Source organism: Pithys albifrons, chromosome 3, assembly GCF_047495875.1.
Source record: "Pithys albifrons albifrons isolate INPA30051 chromosome 3, PitAlb_v1, whole genome shotgun sequence".
Lineage (NCBI taxonomy): Eukaryota > Metazoa > Chordata > Aves > Passeriformes > Thamnophilidae > Pithys > Pithys albifrons.
In genome coordinates this window covers 79,445,364-79,467,539 of record NC_092460.1, presented here as the reverse complement: position 1 = coordinate 79,467,539, position 22,176 = coordinate 79,445,364, and the positions used below count along the sequence as shown (strand labels likewise).

Below are 22,176 nucleotides of genomic sequence, written 5' to 3'. Positions count from 1 at the left end.
TCCAGCATGGTCTGGAAATGAGGGAAGCTTTAAAGAATGCAAATATATTTGCAAGGTAAGTTACCCAAAGAAATGTGAATTTGTGCAGGATCTCTGAGACAAGTACTTAAACATGCTGCTAGTTTGTTGTTTTGGTTTGGTTTTTTTGACTAAGCAAGTGTTCCCTTTTCTACCAATCTTATGTGCTGAAGACCTATTTAGCTATTTCCTAATGAGTCTTCCTTTTTTCTGCCTCGATATCTTCCAGTGTTAATCTTTTTTTATGAGTAACTCTGCTATTGACATGTAGAGAAATCACCAACAATGATCTCCAAAGCAATTTCCTGGCAGCTTTTGCAGAGGTGTAGTCAGTGGCATAGAAGAAATGGAGGTGATTCTGAGATGGGCAGCAAAAGGTAATACATCAAAGATGTAAACTCCTGGTTCTCAGAAAATCAAACTTCTGATGGTGAATGTGGTTAAGCACTGGAACAAGTTGCTCAGATATTTTGCAGAATCTGGAAGTCTGCAGGCCTGCACTGGCCAAGGCCCCAACCACGGTAGTAGTTGCAACAGAGCAACTTTGTTTGCTGACCTCTCTTTGAAAAAGAGTTTGGACCAGATGACCACATATCCCACTCAACTCGAATTTTTCTTTGATTTTTGTGCACGATAAATACACAAATGGTGTGTACTTGCACAGCATACTTAATGCTTCCAAGAAATTTTGAATTGATTTATTTGGGCATATGCATGCCAACTGTATGGTGTATTCAGACATGTACGAGAAAACAGATGTGTCTCAAAAGCGTGGGACTCAGTGAGCTTTGGTGACATTGCCCCCAAATAAGCAACTGTTATGAAAATCCTAGAAAGAACTACGCTTAGGATACACCAACTAGAGGAGGTTGGGGAAGCTTATTTTGTGACATGATTTAGAACTGTAAAGTGACTCTAGCAATGTCACATGCCAGTGTGCTGGAATATGTGGACTCTTGTCATTGCTGGAGTTGCAAACATGCTGGTAAGTATTGTAAATGATGCTGGAAATGGTTCTGTACTGTGAGAGCTCCTCATGGTGGAGAGTTGACTTTTCGTAATGTCAGACTACCCCCCTAGCTGATCTCTGCCTGCTATCTAGCGCATTAATCCATTAAATGCAGTTGTTGCAATTTAATCTAATTACTATGTATTTTCCTTGAAGTATACCCTGTTTGCTTGATATGCTGTATTTGAAACCAAATGGGAAGCTACATGGGTTTTGGACATTCTGTTTGAAAATACTCTGAAAGAATAAAAGGGCAAAAGCTATACTTCTGGAAGAGCTGAGACAGATAATGAATAGGTTTGTTTCTGATTTTTAATAAGCCCTTGAAAGATTAAATTTTTGCTTAGTAGCTTAGTGTATTGAAGGCAAAACCAGTGTTTAACCCGCTGTTTTTTCCTGTTGATAGTCAGCTGCAAAGTTTTGGTGTGTCTCTGCTTGCTTGTTTTCATCTCTCTTTCCTCCTTTAGCTAGACGGAAAACAGTGAACGTTGTTATTTCATTCTTTTTCCCCCCCTTAGGTTAGGAAAACTTTACTCCATGTGAGGGTGGCAAAGACAGGAAGACTTGTAGAAGATTAAGGCAATAAAATGCATACAGAATACCCTTTTCAGGTTATTGCGTTCATATTGCAAAATTTGTGATCAAATGTTCAGACTTTAAAAATAAAGAGGGATGATGGCTGTATGATGTGTAGTTTCTTACTTTTCTTCCTATGTTACTTGGATTCTTAATTTTTATATATGCTAGGTTGGTACCAATTTAAGGTAGTGAAATGACTCTTGGAACCATAACTTTTAGTATGTTAATCAAGCATGTCATACTGCAAATACTTCTCAGTGTAGAAGTAAAGGTAAACTGAGAAGAGTTCACTGGTTTTTCTACACTTTGTAAATTTGGGAATTGATTTCAAGAGGAGAAAGTGGAAGTGTTCCCAGTAGATTTTTAATGAACATTCAGGAATGACTCAAGTAAGTAGGAAATATCTCTGCTCAGTTTTCTGCAGCTCATCTTAATCTGAGATCCATTCTCTGGGTGCTGTTGTACTCATTTGGGGTTTTACTTAAAGCTCTTTCCTCCTCATTTCTTCCTTTTTGTGCTCTTCTATTAAAATCTTGCACAGGGCATTGCCCCTTCGTGCTTCCTTTGTCCTTGAATTGCAGCTGGCCAGTTGCAATCCAGAAACCCCAATGAATCTGATACTTGAGGCTATGGCTATTTGTTCATGGCTAACCAATTTTCCCCCTCTATTTCTTAACATTATAAAGTAAATTGTTCTAGTATAAGTAGAAACTAAGCACAATAAGTTTTATTGTCTTGTGTTAAGATTTCAGTAGTGAAGGGATTTCATAAAGTGTAAAAACTGGGTGACAGACTCCATCCTCTCATTTGGACTGTCAGATGAAGTTTTAAAACTACCTGTTGTTTGTTTTAAAGTTGTTTACTGTGAACATAAAATCCAATTAGTTGACTAACCCAGCAGTTACCAAACTGTATTTATAATATTATTTTTCTGGACTGTGTTTCCTTGATTGCTGTTTTCTAAATTCTAATAATGTTTCTTGCAAGTTGATTTCCTATGTCTATGTGCTATTCTTCCTTGTCTATTTTCTTTAGCTAGCTCCTAATCAGAATTGTAAGACTTTTACAGTATTTATTTAATCTTCATTTGACTAATTTTTTCCCCTGCACTGAGTTTAACAAATGCACATATCCCAAAACACTATGTAAATCTAGCTCTCTTTCAAAATTTAATGAACAACCTGTGCCAAGCTAATTAGGGATATTTATTACAGTTCCAGACTTAGGAATATACTTACATGCTGTATTGTCCTCTCAACAAAGAAATTATCTTGTTTGAATTAACATTTGGAGGTGATAAAAATGGAATTCATTTATTGTTGTGTCCTGTCATTCCAGAAGAAACCCTGGCACTGGTTTAAGTGATTTAATCTCTAGCAAACATTAGAAGAGAGGAAATGAACACAATCACTTGTTGGCTGATTCCTAGATTGAGCTGAGGGTCAGCAGAATATTGTTACTATACAATGATTTCCACATTAGAGTTACTTTAACAAGTCAAAGAACAGTTATTTCTTGTTACCAGAATTCTTTGGCAAGAGACAGCCTACTGAACTTGGCTCAAACTTGATTCCCTCACTTGGATCTCCTGCCATCTGTCTCTGTTCCACCTGGCTTGCATCTGATGCTGCTGCCTTTTCCTTCTGATCTCTTGTGCTTTGTCAAATCTGATTCCACTGTGTGCCCTGGAAATTATTCCAATCTAAATCACTAGTATGACTGTCAAGTTTTCTGTCACTCTTCTCTTTCCAAAGAGAGACTTGTGAACCCTACCATGACTATAAAAAAGAACGTCTTTTTTAAAAAGTTGATCATAGGTAAATCTTCCTATGATTCCGATTCACATGTTTTTATAAGGAAAGAACTTGTGATTGAAGTAACTTTTTGCCTAGCTGATTATTTGGATTGTTACATTGGAGAATGTCTTGAAGTCTTTGTACTTCACTATTTGATATATAGAGGCTGTACAAAAAGAGAAGGGAAATAATACATGCTTGCTGTATTCTGTGCAGAATAAGAGTGAAAACCCTATAGGTAACATTAGCATTAGATTCTTTTTGTTATATTGCAAATATAAAAAAAAATAAATATTTCCTGTGGAATGAGTTTTAGTAACTGCCTGTATTTATTGTTGCATTGGATATGCATGTACAGAGTAAACAAATCTGTAGTATTATACTGCACAACCTCGTTGTTTGTTGTGATTCATATGGTTTACTCACTGAGGAAGGAACAAGTTACCAATACATCCAGCATGGTAGAGTCATGTTTCAACAGGCAGACACTCAGCTTTTGTTTTCAATATTCTGTCCTGTTTAGTATTCAAAGCATAGAGGAGAACATGATGCAAGGGAATTGGTTTGCTGTTTTAGTGACTGAGTCAGCCATTTAACTCTGCTCCCTCAAGGCATCAAGACTGCAATAAAAGAAATACATTTTGCCAGTAACTTTCTATGGAAATAAGTACAGCTTAATAACTTTTTTTAATTAGCGCTAACATTATTGCAGAGTGGGAAACACCTTAATTAAACTTGTCTTCTGTTTTTTTTGTTTCCTGTAAGACCGTAATGCTGATACTGAAATCTTATGTTAATCCAACCTCTGATTTATAAGTGGAGATGAGGGTTTTTTTAAATTGAAATTTCAATTTGAAGGTGATTTCTTCCAGTAGTATTTCTTGTGGGAAAGCAGAATTTGGTTTGACTTCATTCCTCCTTATTTTTAAGTAGGATAAGTGATAAGGTTAAGGCCAGACTTCTCTAGACTTTTATGCTTGATTTTCATAGAATTTAATTTATCTCGATGCTGTACTGTGCATTGCAATGTGTCTGATGGTCCTTGCTGCTTGCACTAAAGGGCTAATGGGAAATTATTTACTGGGACACAACTCTAAAGGACATGAATTTTTTAGTTAAACATTGTTTTGAAAACTTAAAGTATAATACCCTAATGCAAGGACATTAGGAATGTAAACCCCAAAATTACTCATTAATTGATTTAGAAAAATGCCTCTTTGTTAAACTGGTGATATGACTGAATTATATCTTAACTGTCTACCTTCTTTTCATGGCGAAAGAAGGAGCATGTATTTGTAGAGGTGACTAACCATGTCTTTGTCAGACAGTGGTACTGGGCTTATTAGGTAGAACTTGAGATACTAGTTCAATCATAAGCAGCTTTTTTTGAATGTAAGAAAAGCTGTATCACAGAGATTATTTAGGGAGAAGCAAAAATTCTGCCTGGAATGAGGACTCAGCTGAAGATGATTTGAATTTCTAGTCTTGGTCGAGAACTGCAGTGTCTATCCATGGGCAATGAGAGAAGGAAGGAGAGGAGAAGTCACAGACAGCACTGTGAACCTCTGAGGAGGTCTGTACTGGACCCCAGTTGACACCTGGGCACCATGGGAGAGACACCAGAACAACAGTGTAACACCAGTCCCTTTTTGTAAGAGAAACCTGAGATGGGGGAAGAAGCAAAAAGACCTCTAGGTCATCTGCTTAGATAAACCTGTGCATGTGAGCTGGGATGAATAAAAAGAAGAAATCTTTAGGACCCTCTCTGAAGTATCTGTGAGGAAGAAGATATATAAAGAGAAAGTTTATTTATGAAAGCTGAAAAACTGCAGAATTTTGAAAACAGTGCAAAAATGGGGTAGACAAAGATACAACATGGCTTATGTTCAGAAAAAATCCTTGAAGATCTTAATGAAAGTTATTATGATAACCTCAGTACATAGCTTATACAATTTATACAGTGTGGACTTGGAGATCTACATGGAGATGTTATAAATGATCATAGAATCATAGAATCGATTGGGTTGGAAAAGACCTCCAAGATCATCGAGTCCAACCCTTGGACCAACTCTAGTCCATTTACTAGATCATGGCACCCAGCGCCACGTCCAATCTGTGTTTAAAAATTTCTAGGGATGGTGAATCCACCACCTCTCCGGGCAGCCCATTCCAATGCCTGATTACTCTCTCTGTAAAAAATTTTTTTCTGATATCCAACTTAAATTTCCCCTGGCAGAGCTTAAGCCCGTGCCCCCTTGTCCTATTGCTGAGTGCCTGGGAGAAGAGACCATCCCCCATCTGGCTAGAACTTCCCTTCAGGTAGTTCTAGACAGTGATGAGGTCACCTCTAAGCCTCCTCTTCTCCAGGCGAAACAACCCCAGCTCCCTCAGCCTCTCCCCATAGGGCTTGTGCTCCAGTCCCTTCACCAGCCTTGTTGCTCTTCTCTGGACTCACTCCAGCACCTCAATATCCTTTCTGAACTGAGGGGCCCAGAACTGAACACAGTACTCAAGGTGTGGCCTCACCAATGCAGAGTACAGGGGAAGGATGACTTTCCTGGTCCTGCTGGCCACGCTATTTTTGATACAGGACAGGATCCCATTGGCCTTCTTGGCCGCCTGGGCACACTGTTGACTCATGTTGAGCTTCCTGTCAATTAGTACTCCAAGGTCCCTTTCCACCTGGCTGCTCTCCAGCCACTCTGTGCCCAGCCTGTAGCGCTGCAGGGGGTTGTTGTGGCCAAAGTGCAGGACCCGGCACTTGGCCTTGTTGAACTTCATCCCATTGGAATCAGCCCATCTCTCAAGTCTATCCAGATCCCTCTGCAGAGCCCTCCTGCCTTCCAGCAGGTCGACACTCCCTCCCAGCTTGGTGTCATCAGCAAATTTGCTGATGATGGACTCAATCCCCTCATCTAAATCATCAGTAAAGATGTTAAACAGGACTGGACCCAACACAGACCCCTGGGGAACACCACTGGTGACCGGCCGCCAGCTGGATGCAGCTCCATTCACCAGCACTCTCTGGGCCCGACCCTCCAGCCAGCTCTTAATCCAGGAGAGGGTACACTTGTCCAGGCCATGGGCTACCAGCTTTTTCAGGAGTATATTATGGGAGACAGTATCAAAGGCCTTGCTGAAGTCCAGATAGACCACATCCACAGCCTTTCCCTCATCCATCAGGTGGGTCACCTGATCGTAGAAAGAGATCAGGTTGGTCAGACAGGACCTGCCCCTCCTAAACCCATGCTGGCTGGGTCTAATCCCTTGTCCACCCTGAAGGTGCTGTGTGATTGCACTCAGGATGAACTGCTCCATAAGACTGCCAGGCACGGAGGTCAGGCTGACAGGCCTGTAGTTGCCAGGGTCCTGCTTGCAGCCCTTTTTGTGGATTGGGGTGTGACATTCACCAACCTCCAATCATCTGGGACCTCCCCAGAGAGCCAGGACTGTTGGAAGATGATGGAGAGCGGTTTGGCAAGCTCTTCTGCCAGCTCCTTCATCACCCTGGGATGGATCCCATCTGGTCCCATAGACTTGTTAGGATCCAGCTGGCTCAGTAAGTTGGTCACTATTTCCTCCTGGAATACAGGAGGGGTATTCAGCTCCCTCTCCCTGTCCACCAGCTCCAGAGGCCAGTTGTCTTGAGGGCCACCTGTCTTACTGGTGAAAACTGAGGCAAAGTACGTGTTAAGTACCTCAGCCTTCTCCTCATCTTCCTTAACTATATTTCCCTCCAAGTCCAACAGAGAATGGAGGTTTTCCTTGCCCCTCCTTTTGTTATTAATGTATTTATAAAAGGACTTTTTGTTATCCCTAACTGAAATAGCCAAATTTACTTCAAATTCCACTTTTCTTTCCCTAATTTTTTTCCTGCATGACCTAGCTCTATCTGTAAATTCTTCATAAGTAGCCAGCCCTTTTTTCCATAGTCTGTAAACTTTCTTTTTATCCCTGATTTCTTGCAGAATCTCCCTATTGAACCAAGCTGGCCGTCTTCCCCTCTGGCTGGCCTTTCGGCACACTGGGACAGCCTGTTGCTGTGCATTCAAAATTTCCTTCTTAAAACATGTCCATCCCTCCTGGACCCCCTTGCCTTTAAGGGTTGTTTCACAGGGTAGGCTCTGAATCAGTTCTTTGAATAGGCCAAAATCTGCTCTCTGGAAGTCCAAGGTAGAGGTTTTAATGGTGGCTCTCCTTACATCCCTGAGGACTGAAAATTCTATTATTTCATGGTCACTATGCCCCAGGCGGCCTCCAACCACTACATCATCTACCAGCCCCTCTCTGTTTGTAAACAGTAGGTCTAGCAGGGCCTTCCCCCTGGTAGGCTCATTTACCAGTTGATGAAGGAAATTGTCCTCTATACACTCCAGGAACCTCCTTGACTGCCTCTTCTCTGCAGTATGAAGTTCCCAGCAGATATCTGGCAGGTTAAAGTCACCCACAAGAACAAGGGCTGGAGATTTTGAGACATCCACCAGCTGCTTGTAGAACAATTCATCTCCTTCATCATCCTGGTTGGGCGGTCTGTAACAGACTCCCACAAGGGTGTCAGCCTTATTGGCCTTGCCCCTGATTCTGGCCCACAGGCACTCAACCTTGTCACTGCTGACCTCAACTTCAACAGAGTCAAGAGACTCTCTAACATATAAAGCCACCCCTCCACCTCTCCTTCCCTGCCTGTCTTTTCTGAAGAGCTTGTAGCCCCCCATAGCAACACTCCAGTCATGTGATTCATCCCACCACGTTTCTGTGACAGCAACTATGTCATAGTTTTCCTGCTGCACTATGGCTTCCAGCTCCTCTTGTTTGTTTCCCATACTGCGTGCATTGGTGTACATGCACTTCAGCTGGGCCATTGATTGTTGTTGTTTCTGCTTCTATTTGAGTAACATAGATTCAAATGTTAAAGGTATTATTTTATTCATGAGGGTGAGGGCTATTTTTAAGGGTATTCCTCTGCCTTTCTGCTAGAGTATAGCTGACAGAGGAGCAGAAAGTGAGGTAACATGGGGAGCAGCATGCTAGAAGCTCTGTAGTAACTGAAGTTGGAGGCAGAAGTAAGGCAAGATACGGAGGCCCTGGGTTATTGCTAGAAAAGATGTAACTTTGAGGGCAGTAGAGAGAAATGAAAGGGATGTTGGTGAGCATTAGGGGCAGGCTGACCCTTAAGGGGAACAAGTGGGGATGCCAGTGGGGGCCCAGAGTCAGGATCATGTCTGAAGGCAGTGTTCAGGGTCAACTCTCATCTGGTTGCCCCCCAGGGAGGCCATGATGCAGAGGCAGGTCCAAGACCAAGCCAGGGAAACATGTCAGTGGATGATGTTCAGGCTGAGAATCAGGAAAGCAGGAGAAGAGATCCAAATTCATGCCATGCAGCTGTCACAAGGGCTAGCTCCCAAGACAAGAGCATCAGGGCCTCCCTGCTGCCCTTCACCACAACTCTGCCATGAAGGGGCTGGTCTCTGACTTGGCCAGCACATCATATAGCAGAGGCGACAAAACTAATTATTTTACTCAAGAATGTTAGCTAATACTAATACGGTCCATTACTCAAGTTATCTGGTGTGTGAGGACACGTGCTGCAGATCAAAATAAAGCTCATCAGTTAGAGGAATTTCGGTGGTCTGAATTGTGCACATCATGTTGCAGAAGGACTTGATGAGAATCAAGGAGCATTTTCAGAAGGGGAGACAGAACTAGCACTTAGGAATGAAATTTGTAGATTGTAATTTGTAGGTGGTGTGATAGCAAATATTGTGAGTTATTTCCAATGGTTAAGAAGAAGGAAATATTCAATTAAGTACAAAAGAAAAATAAATCCAGAATCTTGATTATGAAAGAAAAAAACAGCAAATGGTTTCTTTTTAAAGTATGAAGCTGCTTTTTTCCTTCAAAAAATGCACAGGAACAAGGATGAGATGGGAAAAAGATGTTCATAAATAGAAGTAAATTATGAAAGGGTTGGATGCCATGAATACATACCAAGCAGAGGAAATCACGTAGCATAGCAAAAGGCAGAACTAGAAACAGGGTTAAAATGCAGAAAGAAAGGAAGAAAGTTCTGAGTCACCATCAGGAAAAGGCTGACAATTAAATCTGTTAGCTCCTGTTACAAATTTCTATTTAATGATTATGACGATCCCATATCTTGAAATCTCTAAACCAGAAGATACAGCCTAATGTATTTGTGGTATTCGGGGTATGCATGTGTGTGCATTTCTCCTTTTAAGAGAATTTTAATCAAGTGTTTTCTTGAGACCCTAAATGATGTAAAGATTGCCCAGCAAAGTAAAACTTTGGATAGCATTAATGTACTAGTCCGATGTGTGAAGTCTCAGATTTATTTAGAATGTGAAAACTGTACTTTTATGTTTTGTTTTTTCCTTCTACATTTTAATGTTATAGCATACAGTTCTGAGACAAGATCATTTTTTCAGAAAGCTGAGTGAATTTGCCAGATTAATGAATTTACCTGTTAATAAACCTGCTGTGAAAAAAGATAGCAACAGATGTTTGGGTGCTGTCTTTAAAATTTTCACAGACTAAAACAAGACAGACAAAAGATGACAATGTAGTCATGTATGGTATATGTATATATGACCACAATGAGATACAGTGGAATGGTCCACCTTGTGTTTGAAATATGTGGATCAATAGGATCAAATGTATAAATTTGGATAGTATGTCTATGTATTTTGCTATTGAAAAGATTCAGTTGAGTCCAGTGTACAAAGACATCTGACAAAACATGTTCGATATTAATATGCTTGAGAAATGTATGTTACCTCTGCATCCCTGTTAGAAGGCTTTGGTGATTTTCAGCTTGAGAATTCAAAACTAGTTTCAGCTCGAGAATTTGAAATGGAGTACTGCTTAAAGCTGCAATCAGATGTCATTATAAAATCTGTATTGCTCACCTGGTAGTTTCAGCTGCATAAATTAAGCCTTGAGAACTTTGTACAAACTGACCAGAAAGAGGGTGATGATCTAGTCTGACTTCCTAATTATGTGCATGTAACAATACATCCTGTTGTTACTTTTTTTCAAATAACTTCTTCCTGCTAGATCATTTGGTTCAGGAAGATGTTCCTTTGTACTTAAGACTTCAAGTGGTCAAGAGTCTCCTACATATCTTGATGAGCAAACTTAGTGGTATATTAAGAATTTCCATATGAGTGTATTAGATTGACTGCCAATGTTGAATAATCCTTTACCAGTCATGGCTCTTTGATGTAAGGAGAACAAGATTTGTAGGGAAAAATAAATGCTTTCTCTTGGGCTGGTCTGTGTAATTGGGAGAGGGGGGGAAATGAGTCGGAGTTTGAGGCATATGAGATACTAAAGTCTGAGACAGAAGCATAAAATTTCAGAGTTACTTGCATTAGAGTTGTACATAGGTATTGGTGGAGGGCATAATAAAATGTTTGTCTCCTTATTAGACATTTCTGGGGTGGAATTTTAAAATGCAAGACAAAACTCAATTTCATGAGTTCATGAGTACTGAAATCCTCTAGGTTTATTCCCAGAGATAGCTAGTTCCCAGAGATAGCTCTGGGAGATGGAGCTGAGAGGTTGGAGAGGGAGTACTTTCATGAGAAGTGCTCTCCTTGCTTTTACAGAAATGTTAGTGCGGGTTGGTTGCTGTATACAGTTGCTTGGTTTCATCTGCTGTGCTGGTTCGAATTCATATTACATGCTGAGAAATAAATGTGTTCAGAGGCGTGGTTATGTCTGTCACAGAGGATGTTTATTATGATGGCTATGCAGATATTTGTATTTGTTGTTCAGATAGTTGTCTAGATGGTGTTTGCAATAAATGCATTCCTGAGGCTCCTAGAAAACTAGGAGATGAAAATGTTTGAAGGCCCATCTTGTGAAACTGCAAAAAGATTTCAAAGTAGAAATTCTTTCTCCTACTGCATGTTTCCAAACTAGAAGACTATGTGACACATAGAAGTGTACAAGGGCAGATGATACCTGAATAGTTCGTTCAAAGCTGCAATGTCCACAGCAGGGATGTCCTTGCAAAAAAAACCAAACAAAACAGTTCAGGTCACTTAGGTTAGCACAGTATTTTTTCAGGTTTTTTATATGGTCTTTAATATTATGTTCTCTGAGCATCCTGGTTATACCATACCATAGCTATATTGGGTTGTGTGTGGTCATGTGTAAAGTATGTGTGTCTGTATGATGTGATGACATAACTGTTAATGACCTTATAGTTCAGGCTTTACCTCTGTTCCTTTAATTTCTTCTGTTTGTTAATTGCATCAGAAAACCAGTCCATCTAGCCAACTAGTCTTTTTCTAGCAGTGGGTTTAATCAGATGCCTAGATGGAGATTGAAAATAGAGCAAGTTTATGTTGTAATTCCCATAATTGCATTAGTCTCAGGGATTTTCTTTACCAAATGGAGTGAACGAGGGTTGTATTTAGTGTGTAGCATTTCTACATGTATAATCTGCTGTAGTTTTCTCTTCCATAAGCTTGTCTAGTCTCCCAAGACAGTTTTTCGTACCTTCAGTGCACTTTGTCAAGGTGTTGATATATGTCTGTGTTACCCACTAATCTTAAATTTTTTTGACATTAATTTGTTAGTTGGAGTTGAAGCCATGTAATTAATGAGATAGTTTTTAGTTCTGAATTTTTTTACCTTAACCTGATGAGTGACTCAGTGGTGTGGACTGTCTGCTCCTATCTAGTTCTGTCTAGTGGTATTTTCATCTTTCTGTTGGGATGATGAACTGGAAAATGGTACAGGTATGTTATCCAGAAGATGCTGTTGTACAAGTATAATAATCAAGTCTAGGACTTGATCTTAAAGGTCTTTTCCAACCTAAGTGTTTCTATAAATTGGCTCGGAAAATAGAATGGAATGCAGCCATGTCACATTTTTAGATGACATCAGATTGAGAGGAGCGCTTGATAGCAGAAGAGCAGGGCTGCTGTTCAGGGGATTCCTGACTTCCTGAACAGACGAGTCATCAAAAATTTACAGCTGGTCAGCACAGAGAAAGCCATGCAACACTTCTAGACTAGAGACCCATGCACCTTTACAAATAAGGATCTGACTGGCTAGGCTTTCTGCAACAGAGGATTTGGGAAACCTGATGGAGAGCAAATAGAGTGTGAGTTGGAAGAATGAAGGCTGACTGCATGTTCAGCTGCATTAACAGGAGTGCAACTAGCAGGTCAAGGGAAGTGCCTATAGTTTTCCATCCACTGACGTGCCCACATCTGGAATAATCTGTCCATTTTTGAGTCCCCAAGTAGAGGAGTGGGATCAATTATCTGAAAGAAGTCCATCAGGGTCCCCTAAGATGATTAGAGTGGTGGAAGACATTATAAACAAGGGGAGGTGGAGAGGTCTGCCTTCTTTAAGTCTGAAGAAAGTTATGAAGTTAACTGCTGTCTTGTAGTCCCTAAGGGGGATGGAACTGTAGGGAAGATGAGCCACAAAGATGATCAAAGGGCTGGAGCACCTCTCCTGTGAAGAGCAACTGAGAGGATGTACAGCCGGGAGAAGAGAAGGCTTTGGGAAGACCTCACTGGGGTCTTCCAGTACCTAAAGAGGATCTACAGGAAGGCTGGAAAGGGACTTTTCAGAAGAGTACATAGTGATGGGACAAGGGGTAATGGTTTCAAACTGGAAGATGATAAGTATAGAATAGATATTAGGAAGAAATTCTTTGCTGAAAAGGTGGGGAGACAGTGGAACAGGTTGCCCAGAGAAGTTGTGGCTGCCCCATCCCTGGAAGTGTTCATGACCAGGTTGCACAGGGCCTTGAGCAACCTAGTCTAGTGGAAGGTTCCCTACTCACAGTGAGGAGATTGGAACTCAGTGATTTTTAAAGTTCCTTCAAGTCAGGACCATTCTATGATTCTATGAAATGTACTGGTGGCTGAAGTTCTCAACAACTATCCCAGCTATCACTGTGTGCATCCCTACTAGGCATAATTTTCATGGTCATCACATGAGCCATCATCAGCTTTCTTGGCTGGAAGCTTTGCTTGCATAGCTTTCAGGCATGACTGATCTTCTTGTAATTTTGGCAGTAGCAAGTAAAGCTGCAGTGTCACTATGTACTCTGCATGAGACATGGTGTCAAAGAGTGGTGGCACAAGGGACAGCAAAACATTGCTGCCCTAGGCATAGTGTGACTATGCAGCCTGTCCAGACTAAAAGGAGATCGGTGAAGTCTGCAGCATAGAGGAAACAACTAAAATATTATAAATGTAGCTGATGATTGTCAGCTAAATTCTACAGCAAATCTCGGATAGTAGGAGTATGTACAAAGAAAATGATTGCAGATGTACTGACAACCTTGTCTCAGCAGAGATAGCTTTTATTGGGGTGTGATTTTTACTGCATTTGGGAAAAATACAGAGCAGTTGATTTCTTTCTAATGTAGCATAGTCTGTAAAAGCTTGATTTTTTTAATGATAAAGAAATCTATCATCGCTATGAGCAAGTTCTAATCAGTTAAATTTTTCTGTATTTCTGTATATATTTTCATTCTGTTAAAAAATTAGTAAAGTCTGATTTTTACTTTTTCTTTTCCTCCACAAAACATTAGTTCCTCTTTATTCTCAAAATACTGAATTTTCTTTTTCTCTCAGGAACCAATCTGACTTTTCTGGAAGCTGTCTTTAGTTCTGTATTTTGGAGGTCAGCGAGCTGCTCTTGAATGCCTTCACATAAATCAGACTTTGCTTTGCTCCCTGCCTGTAATTTTTGTCCTATTCCCTCTACTCCCTGAAGAAAAACAACGCCCAAACCCTCTGTTCCTTGTGAAATGTTTCACAATTCTGTCAAATAATCTTGAATGCTCTGGACAGTGAAAATACTTAATCTTAACAATGCATAAAATATTTATAAGTTACAGTGAGGCACGCTGTAAGTGGAATTGAATGACCAGTACATTATTGGTAGTGTTTCAGGTTTTAAAAAAGCATCAGACAAACAAAAGGTAAATGCTATGTTGAGCTTATTAGATTATAAAGAATGATAAATGTGTTTGGTAAAATGTATTGGCTGTTTTTGGTAATCTAGATGATACTACAAGGCACTGAATTGTTGCACGATTATGTACACAGTGTAGTGTGCATGGAGTGACAGCAAACAGAATCCTTACAGACACTGTTTTACTTGGAATAACGTCAACTTTAAGAAAATCAAAGAACAGCCAAGGTTGCTAAGTGACAGCAAAATATTTCTCTTTTTTTTTTTTTTGAAAATCAAACTGGTTTATGCAATGAATAGTAAAGGGCAGCATATATTGTGTGCCACCCACATGCTGTATAGGACCATTATTGCACATAATTAAGACCTGCATAACTCAGCACAGTAATCACAGCTATAACCTCTATCTTCATACTGATATTTTCTAATACTGTTTATTTAGTCTTTCTCAGAAGAAAATTTCTCCAGTAGTTCATTATCTTTGCTTTGAAATGCAAGTATTTTTCGTGTGTAGGCAGATCCTGGAAGAGGAGGCAAGGTGGGGGAGAAGGAGGGGAAATAGAGTGAGAATCGCTGTTTATAACTGGCTATTTGCTTTGCAGGCTTATTCTCATCACCAATGTGAAATGAAGCTTGTTAACAGACAAATGACATGGCACAGGCATTTTGTTTTTCTGGAAGGAGAGGATAATGACAGGTTCAGCCTAAGGCTTTGTGCTTTACTCTAGGCCTTCACAGAGGAACTGTTTGTGACTTTCCAGAGTCTGACCTTGTGGATATAGCCTTCCCCACCACCACGGAGGGTGATGGGAAGCTGGAGTTACAGCAGAAATGGTCTGAGGTGAAGGCTTGGGTGGCTCTTGGTTCTCACTCAGCAAGAGAGTGGGACATGTTTCAAGTGTTGTTAGATGCTGTCCTGTCATTTTTAAGGCTCATTTGAGAAGAGGAAAGCTTCTGTGATGGCCTGACCCAGTATCACCTCACAGCTCAGTTGGGAGACCTTGCAGAGGAGACACAGGGAGGGAGTTGCTGAACTCAGTCAAGATCCTTGAATATTCTACTGCAGTTGAAGGACTCGGGAAGGTGGGGAGACAAAGAAAATGGCAGCTAGATTGGCACTTAACCTTTCAAGGCACAATAAAAACATAGAAAACAAAATCTAAAAAAAAGACCGCAACATGTAAAGCACAAACATGCTCCTTTTTTAGGCATGTGTAGCATAGATTAAAAGCTTGGTTTGATGTACAAATGGAACTGCTAAATGTCTGGACTGTGACCACATGGCCTATTTGAATTGCTAGGAAATTATGGGTAGTTTAATTTTTATTGTCCTGGAAGTGGTGTGTTAAATTGGGCCTCGCTGTAAATGCATCATTGACTCATGTCACGTGTTGTCTCATCCAGATTTTGTTCTAGCTGAGGTCGTGGGCAAGTTGGATGGTTAGTCCTTGACATAATTTCTACTCTTTTTTTTTCTTTTCTCCTTGACAAAGAAGTTGTCAGGACAAGAAACAAAACTATGGACAAAGAAGTATGTGAGAAGTTGATCAGAAAAGGATTTATTTGTACCTTCATTTCTGTTCATTAAGGAGATGAAAATTTGTCCCCTGACTGAAGTAGAAGGGAGGCACAGCTGTTTGAGGGAGCCCTCACTGCGCTTTTTTTTCTACTCTGGTCTCAAAAAATATAGTTTTGACTAAAGTATTTCAAAAGCAACTACTGCTGTCAAAGACACTGTACAAAATGGCATAATTTTGAAATAACAAAGCTTCCAATTTTTTGAAAGTGTTCAGGGACTTAAGTCGTGTTTGGTGCTACAGACAATGCACATTGCAACATTGAGGGTTCGGGAAGAGGCTCTTTGGTTGTCTCCTCCCTACCCCTGTCTCTTTGCAGTCTCAGTAAGAAGTATTTTTTCTAGCTCTATATGTGATTGCAGTCATCACTTCCTGCTGTTTCTCTAAAATACCCATATGGTCTAAGAAAGGGTAGTTTCACACTACAGTGTGGGAGGAGACAAGAAGCAATGCTGTTGCTTGTGTTAAGGTCAGGGACTTACTGCTGCTCGCCGAGATCCCAGGTCGGAGTGTGACCTGCAATTTGCCGTGTTCCTGAGATCGCCACAAGGTGGCAATGGCTCAGAGTGTTGCTGCTCCAATTTTCTAGGGGACAGTGGTGCTGGGAGTTATGTCTTTGCCAGCTGCGGTCGGCTGCATGTGATTAGGGCAGTAGTGAGCTACTCTCTTTACTTAGGCAGTGAGAAGCAGATGAAGATGCTCTTAATTAAGCATCAGACTCAGTGAAGCTATGGTTTTATTTTTTTTCCTTCTGTCTTTCAAAGAGAAATGAGCAGTGTTACTGTAACAAATGCATAGATGCTTCAGTTTTCCTTTAAAATGTTGGAGTTTATTATTTAAAGAAGTAAAACTTTTGACATTGAAACAACTTTCTAAGCTGCCAGATCTATTTGAAGTGCAACTTCTTATAAAAATAAGAATTTAAACTCTGTGTGAAATCCATTTATTGAAATTGTTTAAAGGTATGAGAGGAGCTAAACCAGAAATGCCTCCAGGTTTTAATATCCAAGTTTTACTTTAGCAGGGAAAAGCAATTCTTTAAATTGGTGCTCTAAGAGGAATATATTTGGATATATATAACACTTCTTTGAAATGTTAAATGCAAGGTGAGAAATTTTTTTAATAGTTAAGTGCTTGAGGCTCTTTCATACCTTTGTATTACTCTGTAAATTATAAAAAATTAGATTGGTACTGCAACTTGACTAAGCTCTTCTTAATTTAATTAAATAACTCTTTAAGAAATTTACCATAAATACATGTTTTCATTCATTGACAGTCTACTAAGATTAGCAAATGTAAAGTAAAAACAAAAGTTCCCTTTTGTGAAGGCACAGGGATGGAGAGGGAAAAAAAATTCTGTCGTGTGGCTGCAATAAAGAAAAAAAGAGTTCTGGACAGTTAATCTTGTTTTCCCTTAAATTCATCTTTGCTTATCTTCTGTTGTTTGCAGAATGCAATCAAACCTGATATTCTGAGTCACTGGAATTTAGTTATACATTCTCCCTTGAAGAAGCAGTAGTTATTTATGAAGTATCACATGGAGTTACATTTCATACCACTGAAATATAAAATCCAAATAAGCAATACAAAACTGAAGCAGGTTGATGGAAAGTAACAGAATCGGTGAGACTTTGCTGTACACTTCAGGTGGTAATTTTTTTTTTTAATTTTAAATGTGCTGTTCATGGTTCTTTCTATTGGAATTAAAACATGGAAACATAAGCACTGACAGTAAAGATGAGAGGAAGTTTTGAGGGACTGAAAGCACAGGACTGATGTGTTATGAGTCTTGCACAGAGCAGAGGAGGAAAGAGCACATGCAGTGGAAAGGCAATGCTCCTGCAGAAGGACTTTGAGCTCCATTATTTGAACTGCTACCAGAGAGAATGTTTCCAGGCTTACTGCCCTTAAGTTTAAGCATTTCCCTTGGTATTCTGGTTGTGTGTGATGCCTTAATCTTTTGTTCCACATTGACCAAGATCAACAACTTCAAAGGCAGCCCAGACTTTGACAAGTTGAGCTGCTTGTCAGTGTCCAAGAGTTAATGTCCTGTACAGTTGCCTGTTTCTCTCCTTTTGCTGTCACAGCGTTCCAGTGCAATTAGATATCCCTTTTTCCTCTGCATTTCTAAGCTACTACTTCCACTGTTAGTTTTGTTTCATTTTTAAATGCTGCAAATTGAAGAGTGTTAATGAATTCATTAAAAATGACAAAAAGACGGGAAAAAAGAGATCAGAGAGAATTCACTGTACATTTAATATTCTGACAAATGAAAAAAACCCAGAGGAGCTGTATGCTGCAGAAGACTACTATAAATTATTCTGTATCTTGACAGTTAGTGCAACTATGTTACTATATATTACAGTACTTGGAACCTGTAAAATAGACTTCAGCTCATCCTTAGTGCAAGTTGTAACATTTCATATTTCCGTTGGAAATATTACTGTTGTTTAGTTTTGCAGAACTTTACTCTGCACATCTAGATTTTGCGCTAGAACATAAGTAATTTAAGAAATATACAGTAATCCTAAAATGCCACTCAACCCTTAGAATGTCTCGCTACCTAAAGTAGTGAATATGAAAGCCATGTATTAAATATTTTAAAGGCATTTTGATTTGCTGAACAATGATGGTTAGAAATGAGAAAATCTATTAAATTTATATTTCATTGCCTTATTCATAACATTTTTGTTTGATATGTGAGTAATAGACAAGCAAAACACCTAAAGAATGAAGTCTGTAAGCATGGAAACACATTTCCATAATTGCCTTGGCAGGAAGCCCACATGTTCTTGTGGTAGAGCTGTGAATATTCCAAGGGATGAAGGAGCTGCTTGCTCAGCAGTGGGGCACTGTCTGCATGAGTGCTTATCTCTTTTTTAAGTTCCCCACAAGAAAAGTGTTCTGTAAAAATAAAAAAAAAATCATCTGTAATGATTTGCATTTTCTGATATTTCAACTTCTCTAAAATATTTAGAAAATGAGAGAAGAATACGGAGAATCGAATAAGGGGAATAAAACTTGGTTTCTTTTAGGAATAGCTAATGTCTGTGGTGCACCTTCTGTGCAAGGAATGGATGTTTGGCAGGCAGGTGGATAGATGCCATTTTCGGTGGATGAACAGATGAAATAAAAATACTTCTCTCTCATTGATTTTTAACTAGCAGTAGTACAGGATGGCTTGTGTCAAGTGTCAGGCTGCTTCTCCTTGGAATTCCTTCAAGAAATTTATCCAAGTCACAACAACCTTTGTTAAAGTTTACTTGCCTCAACAAGAGGCCTTTTTTTTCTGTAGGGGTCTTCTGGGGCTTGTTCTGTATCATTGATTGTTCATTAAGATCAGGAACAGAATTATCACGTAGTTTTAACTAGCTTGGATTTTTTTTCAGAGGCATAGTTCTTTGGCTTTCCATTGCTACTGTCTACATTTTGTTATTTTTCAGAAGATTTCTGATATCAAGTTTTAGATGAGATCTAAACTATTGTTTCCTGTCAAAATAGAACAGCTTTCAGGTGTGCAGTGAATTTGGAGAGTTTTGAAGAAAATTGCTACATGTTTCGTAGAAGCATATGAGCCTACAAACTTAACAAATTTTGTGCAGGATTAAAATCCTCCCTTGATATGAAGAAAATAGAGGTTGTCCAAGGCAGGCTCATTATCAGGATAGATTTTACTGATCTTATAACAGTGTTTTATTTTAAATGACTTCAGAGTCTTGACATAAGAGACCTGAAAGCCTAATGTCACAGTATTTACTGTAGATGCCAAAAGGTTCTTCCGTAAGAAATGATTATGCTCTTGGGCCAATGTTATTTGCTTCAGGTTAGCCATTACAAATGTAACGTTTTGCCTTATGGGAAAATATTTCCAATTTGTGGCTATATATTTATTTGTTTGTTTATTTTAATTAAGCAAAATACAGGAAGGATGAAGAAACTTTTCAATCAGATGGTTTTGAATTTTTTTAATGTTAAATTTAATGTTCAGAGAAGACTTTATGTGCATTTTTATGTTCTGGGAAAGCAAAACAGCTGTTGTTACCTGTTATTTTGTTACATTAATATGTTAGTGGTGGTCTCCTTTGATGTGATATTTGGACTTCTCACAGGTTTGATAAGGAGAAATATCTTACTAAATATTTCAAGAGTTCCTAAGAACTTTGGCAAAGACCTGTGTCTGGATCTCTGGAGAGCTTTCAGATTTTGCTTTTTCCCCATAGCATTAAACTTTGATAAAAATGGGTTAATTGCAAGGTTTAAGCATGTAATGTGCTCTTCTAGGTGTTTGTATATCATAACTTTGATATGAAGTCCACCAAATTACATTTGGTGTCAATCTTGGGGCCTTTTGGCTGCTGTTCTCCAAGATTAGTTGTTTCATGTTGTTCACAGTGTTACAGCATCAGTGGCTAGAAGTCCATTTTCTTCACAGTGAGCATGCTTGTTGAAACACTGCAATGGTAGTGCCTGGATTACTCCAAAAAATTGAGGCATCTCTGTAGGAATAAAGCAAGATTTTTGAGTTGAGAAAAAGGGTTTTTAGAATAACAGACAGAGTTTTGAGGTGCGAGTTTAATGCTGTGAGAAAGAGACCTGGGTTATTCTACTTATGAGAATGGAATGTTGAGAGATAACATGGTCATAGCAATGGTGAACATTTGTCTAAAAGTGTCATTCAATTAAAGCTGTGATGAGTTTTATAGACACTGTAATTCAACCTATGGGATGAAGCTATGGGTGAGAATAAGTAAGGGATATATTCTGTAATGTTAAGTTAGAAGAGAGCTTTTACCTGTTTTTTTCTCTCCATGGAGTTCTTGAATAAACTGTCTTTGAGTGTGACACCTGTAAGCTGTGGCCTAATTAATCTTTTCTTGCCTTCAAGATTTACTACGAACTCACACATTCACACGTTTACACATCTCAGTTGGTTTTATTCAGTTATTTGAAGGCTGAAAAAAATTACATATTTGAAGACTGGAACTAAGTTTTATTAGCTAGTGATGCAACCATGGGGAAGGTCAACCATTATATTAAGCATATGCATATAAAATGCTGCTCAGAGGTATTCATGCAGACTTACCTGTAACATCCCAAGGACATCAGGAAAAAGGCAGGGATTTACATACATGCTGTGTGCATGCATGTTTGGCTGCCACAACCTGGCTTGCCTGGGTGGGACTCCGAAGAACTGCCACTCACTGGGAAGACAGGTGGCCAGAAAGCCTCTGCCTTTTCTTCCCTGTTCACAGCTTCTAAGTGTGTGTAGTGCTGCTAATTTTTACTCCAAGACTAACTGCATTCATTATTGTTCTCTTCCCACCCTTTTTTTTCTTACATAGCTCAACAAGCAGCAGCTGCAGTTACTGAAGGAACGTTTCCAGGCCTTCTTGAATGGGGAGACACAAATCGTAGCAGATGAGGCGTTTTGCAATGCTGTGCGAAGTTACTATGAGGTGAGCAAATGTGCTTTGTTTTCTGTATTATTTAAAAAGTTCATAGTGTGCCTGTTAATGCAGGTAAAAGGAAAGCAGTTTTAAGTTTCAAAAGCTGTGAACTTCCAAATTTCTAGAAACAGATTCTTTCTACTCCAGTTTTGTCATTGTAAAAGTTGAAATCTACTGGCTGAGCATAAGAGTCAAACTGAACTGGAAAATACTCACCCTTTTTGAAGAAGGGGAAAAAATAAATTAGGATAAAATGAAAAAAACCCTGGTGCTAAAAATTGTTCTGGCAGTGTTTGATATAACTAGGCACTACTATCTTTGTCTCCATATGTCTAAGGTACCTCTTTTAATCAGCATTTCAGTTGTAAGTTACCCTCCTGAAAAGTACATCTTCTGATTTTTGGTTGCCATGCAGAAGGTTTTGGAGAGGATCCACCTGTTCCCTTCCGAAAGAACAGAAGCTTTCCATGCAGCTGGACTATGTCTCACATTCTGTTGTTACCTCCCAGGCATATTCAGCGCCTACGGCCACTGGTGCTTATCTGTAAATGGGTTTTTAATTGTCTAAGGTACAGGTCCCATTCTAAACTAGAGGACAGTTCACTGTCATTTTTGTAACATCAGAAGCATATGGCTAGCAAATTAATTTCTTACTCTTAACAAATGTACTGCGAATTTATTTTGTTTCATCTAACTTCAAACCTGCTCAATGAATCACAAGGGATGTATGTTAAACTTCTGTGCCTCTTGAGGGGACTTATATTTTAGTCTACCCCATCCTT

The 22,176-nt window shown here is 39.4% G+C and overlaps 1 protein-coding gene across 10 annotated transcripts in view; it reads left to right on the top strand.

Moving 5' to 3' along the window:
• Positions 1–22,176, top strand: part of CADPS2 (calcium dependent secretion activator 2) — a 298,773-nt gene that overhangs the window by 44,541 nt on the left and 232,056 nt on the right. For all 10 annotated transcript variants that reach the window (XM_071552501.1, XM_071552500.1, XM_071552505.1 and 7 more), the window contains exon 2: positions 21,290–21,403. In XM_071552501.1, the coding sequence (XP_071408602.1) occupies positions 21,290–21,403 (114 nt within the window). The remainder of the gene's footprint in view (positions 1–21,289; positions 21,404–22,176) is intronic.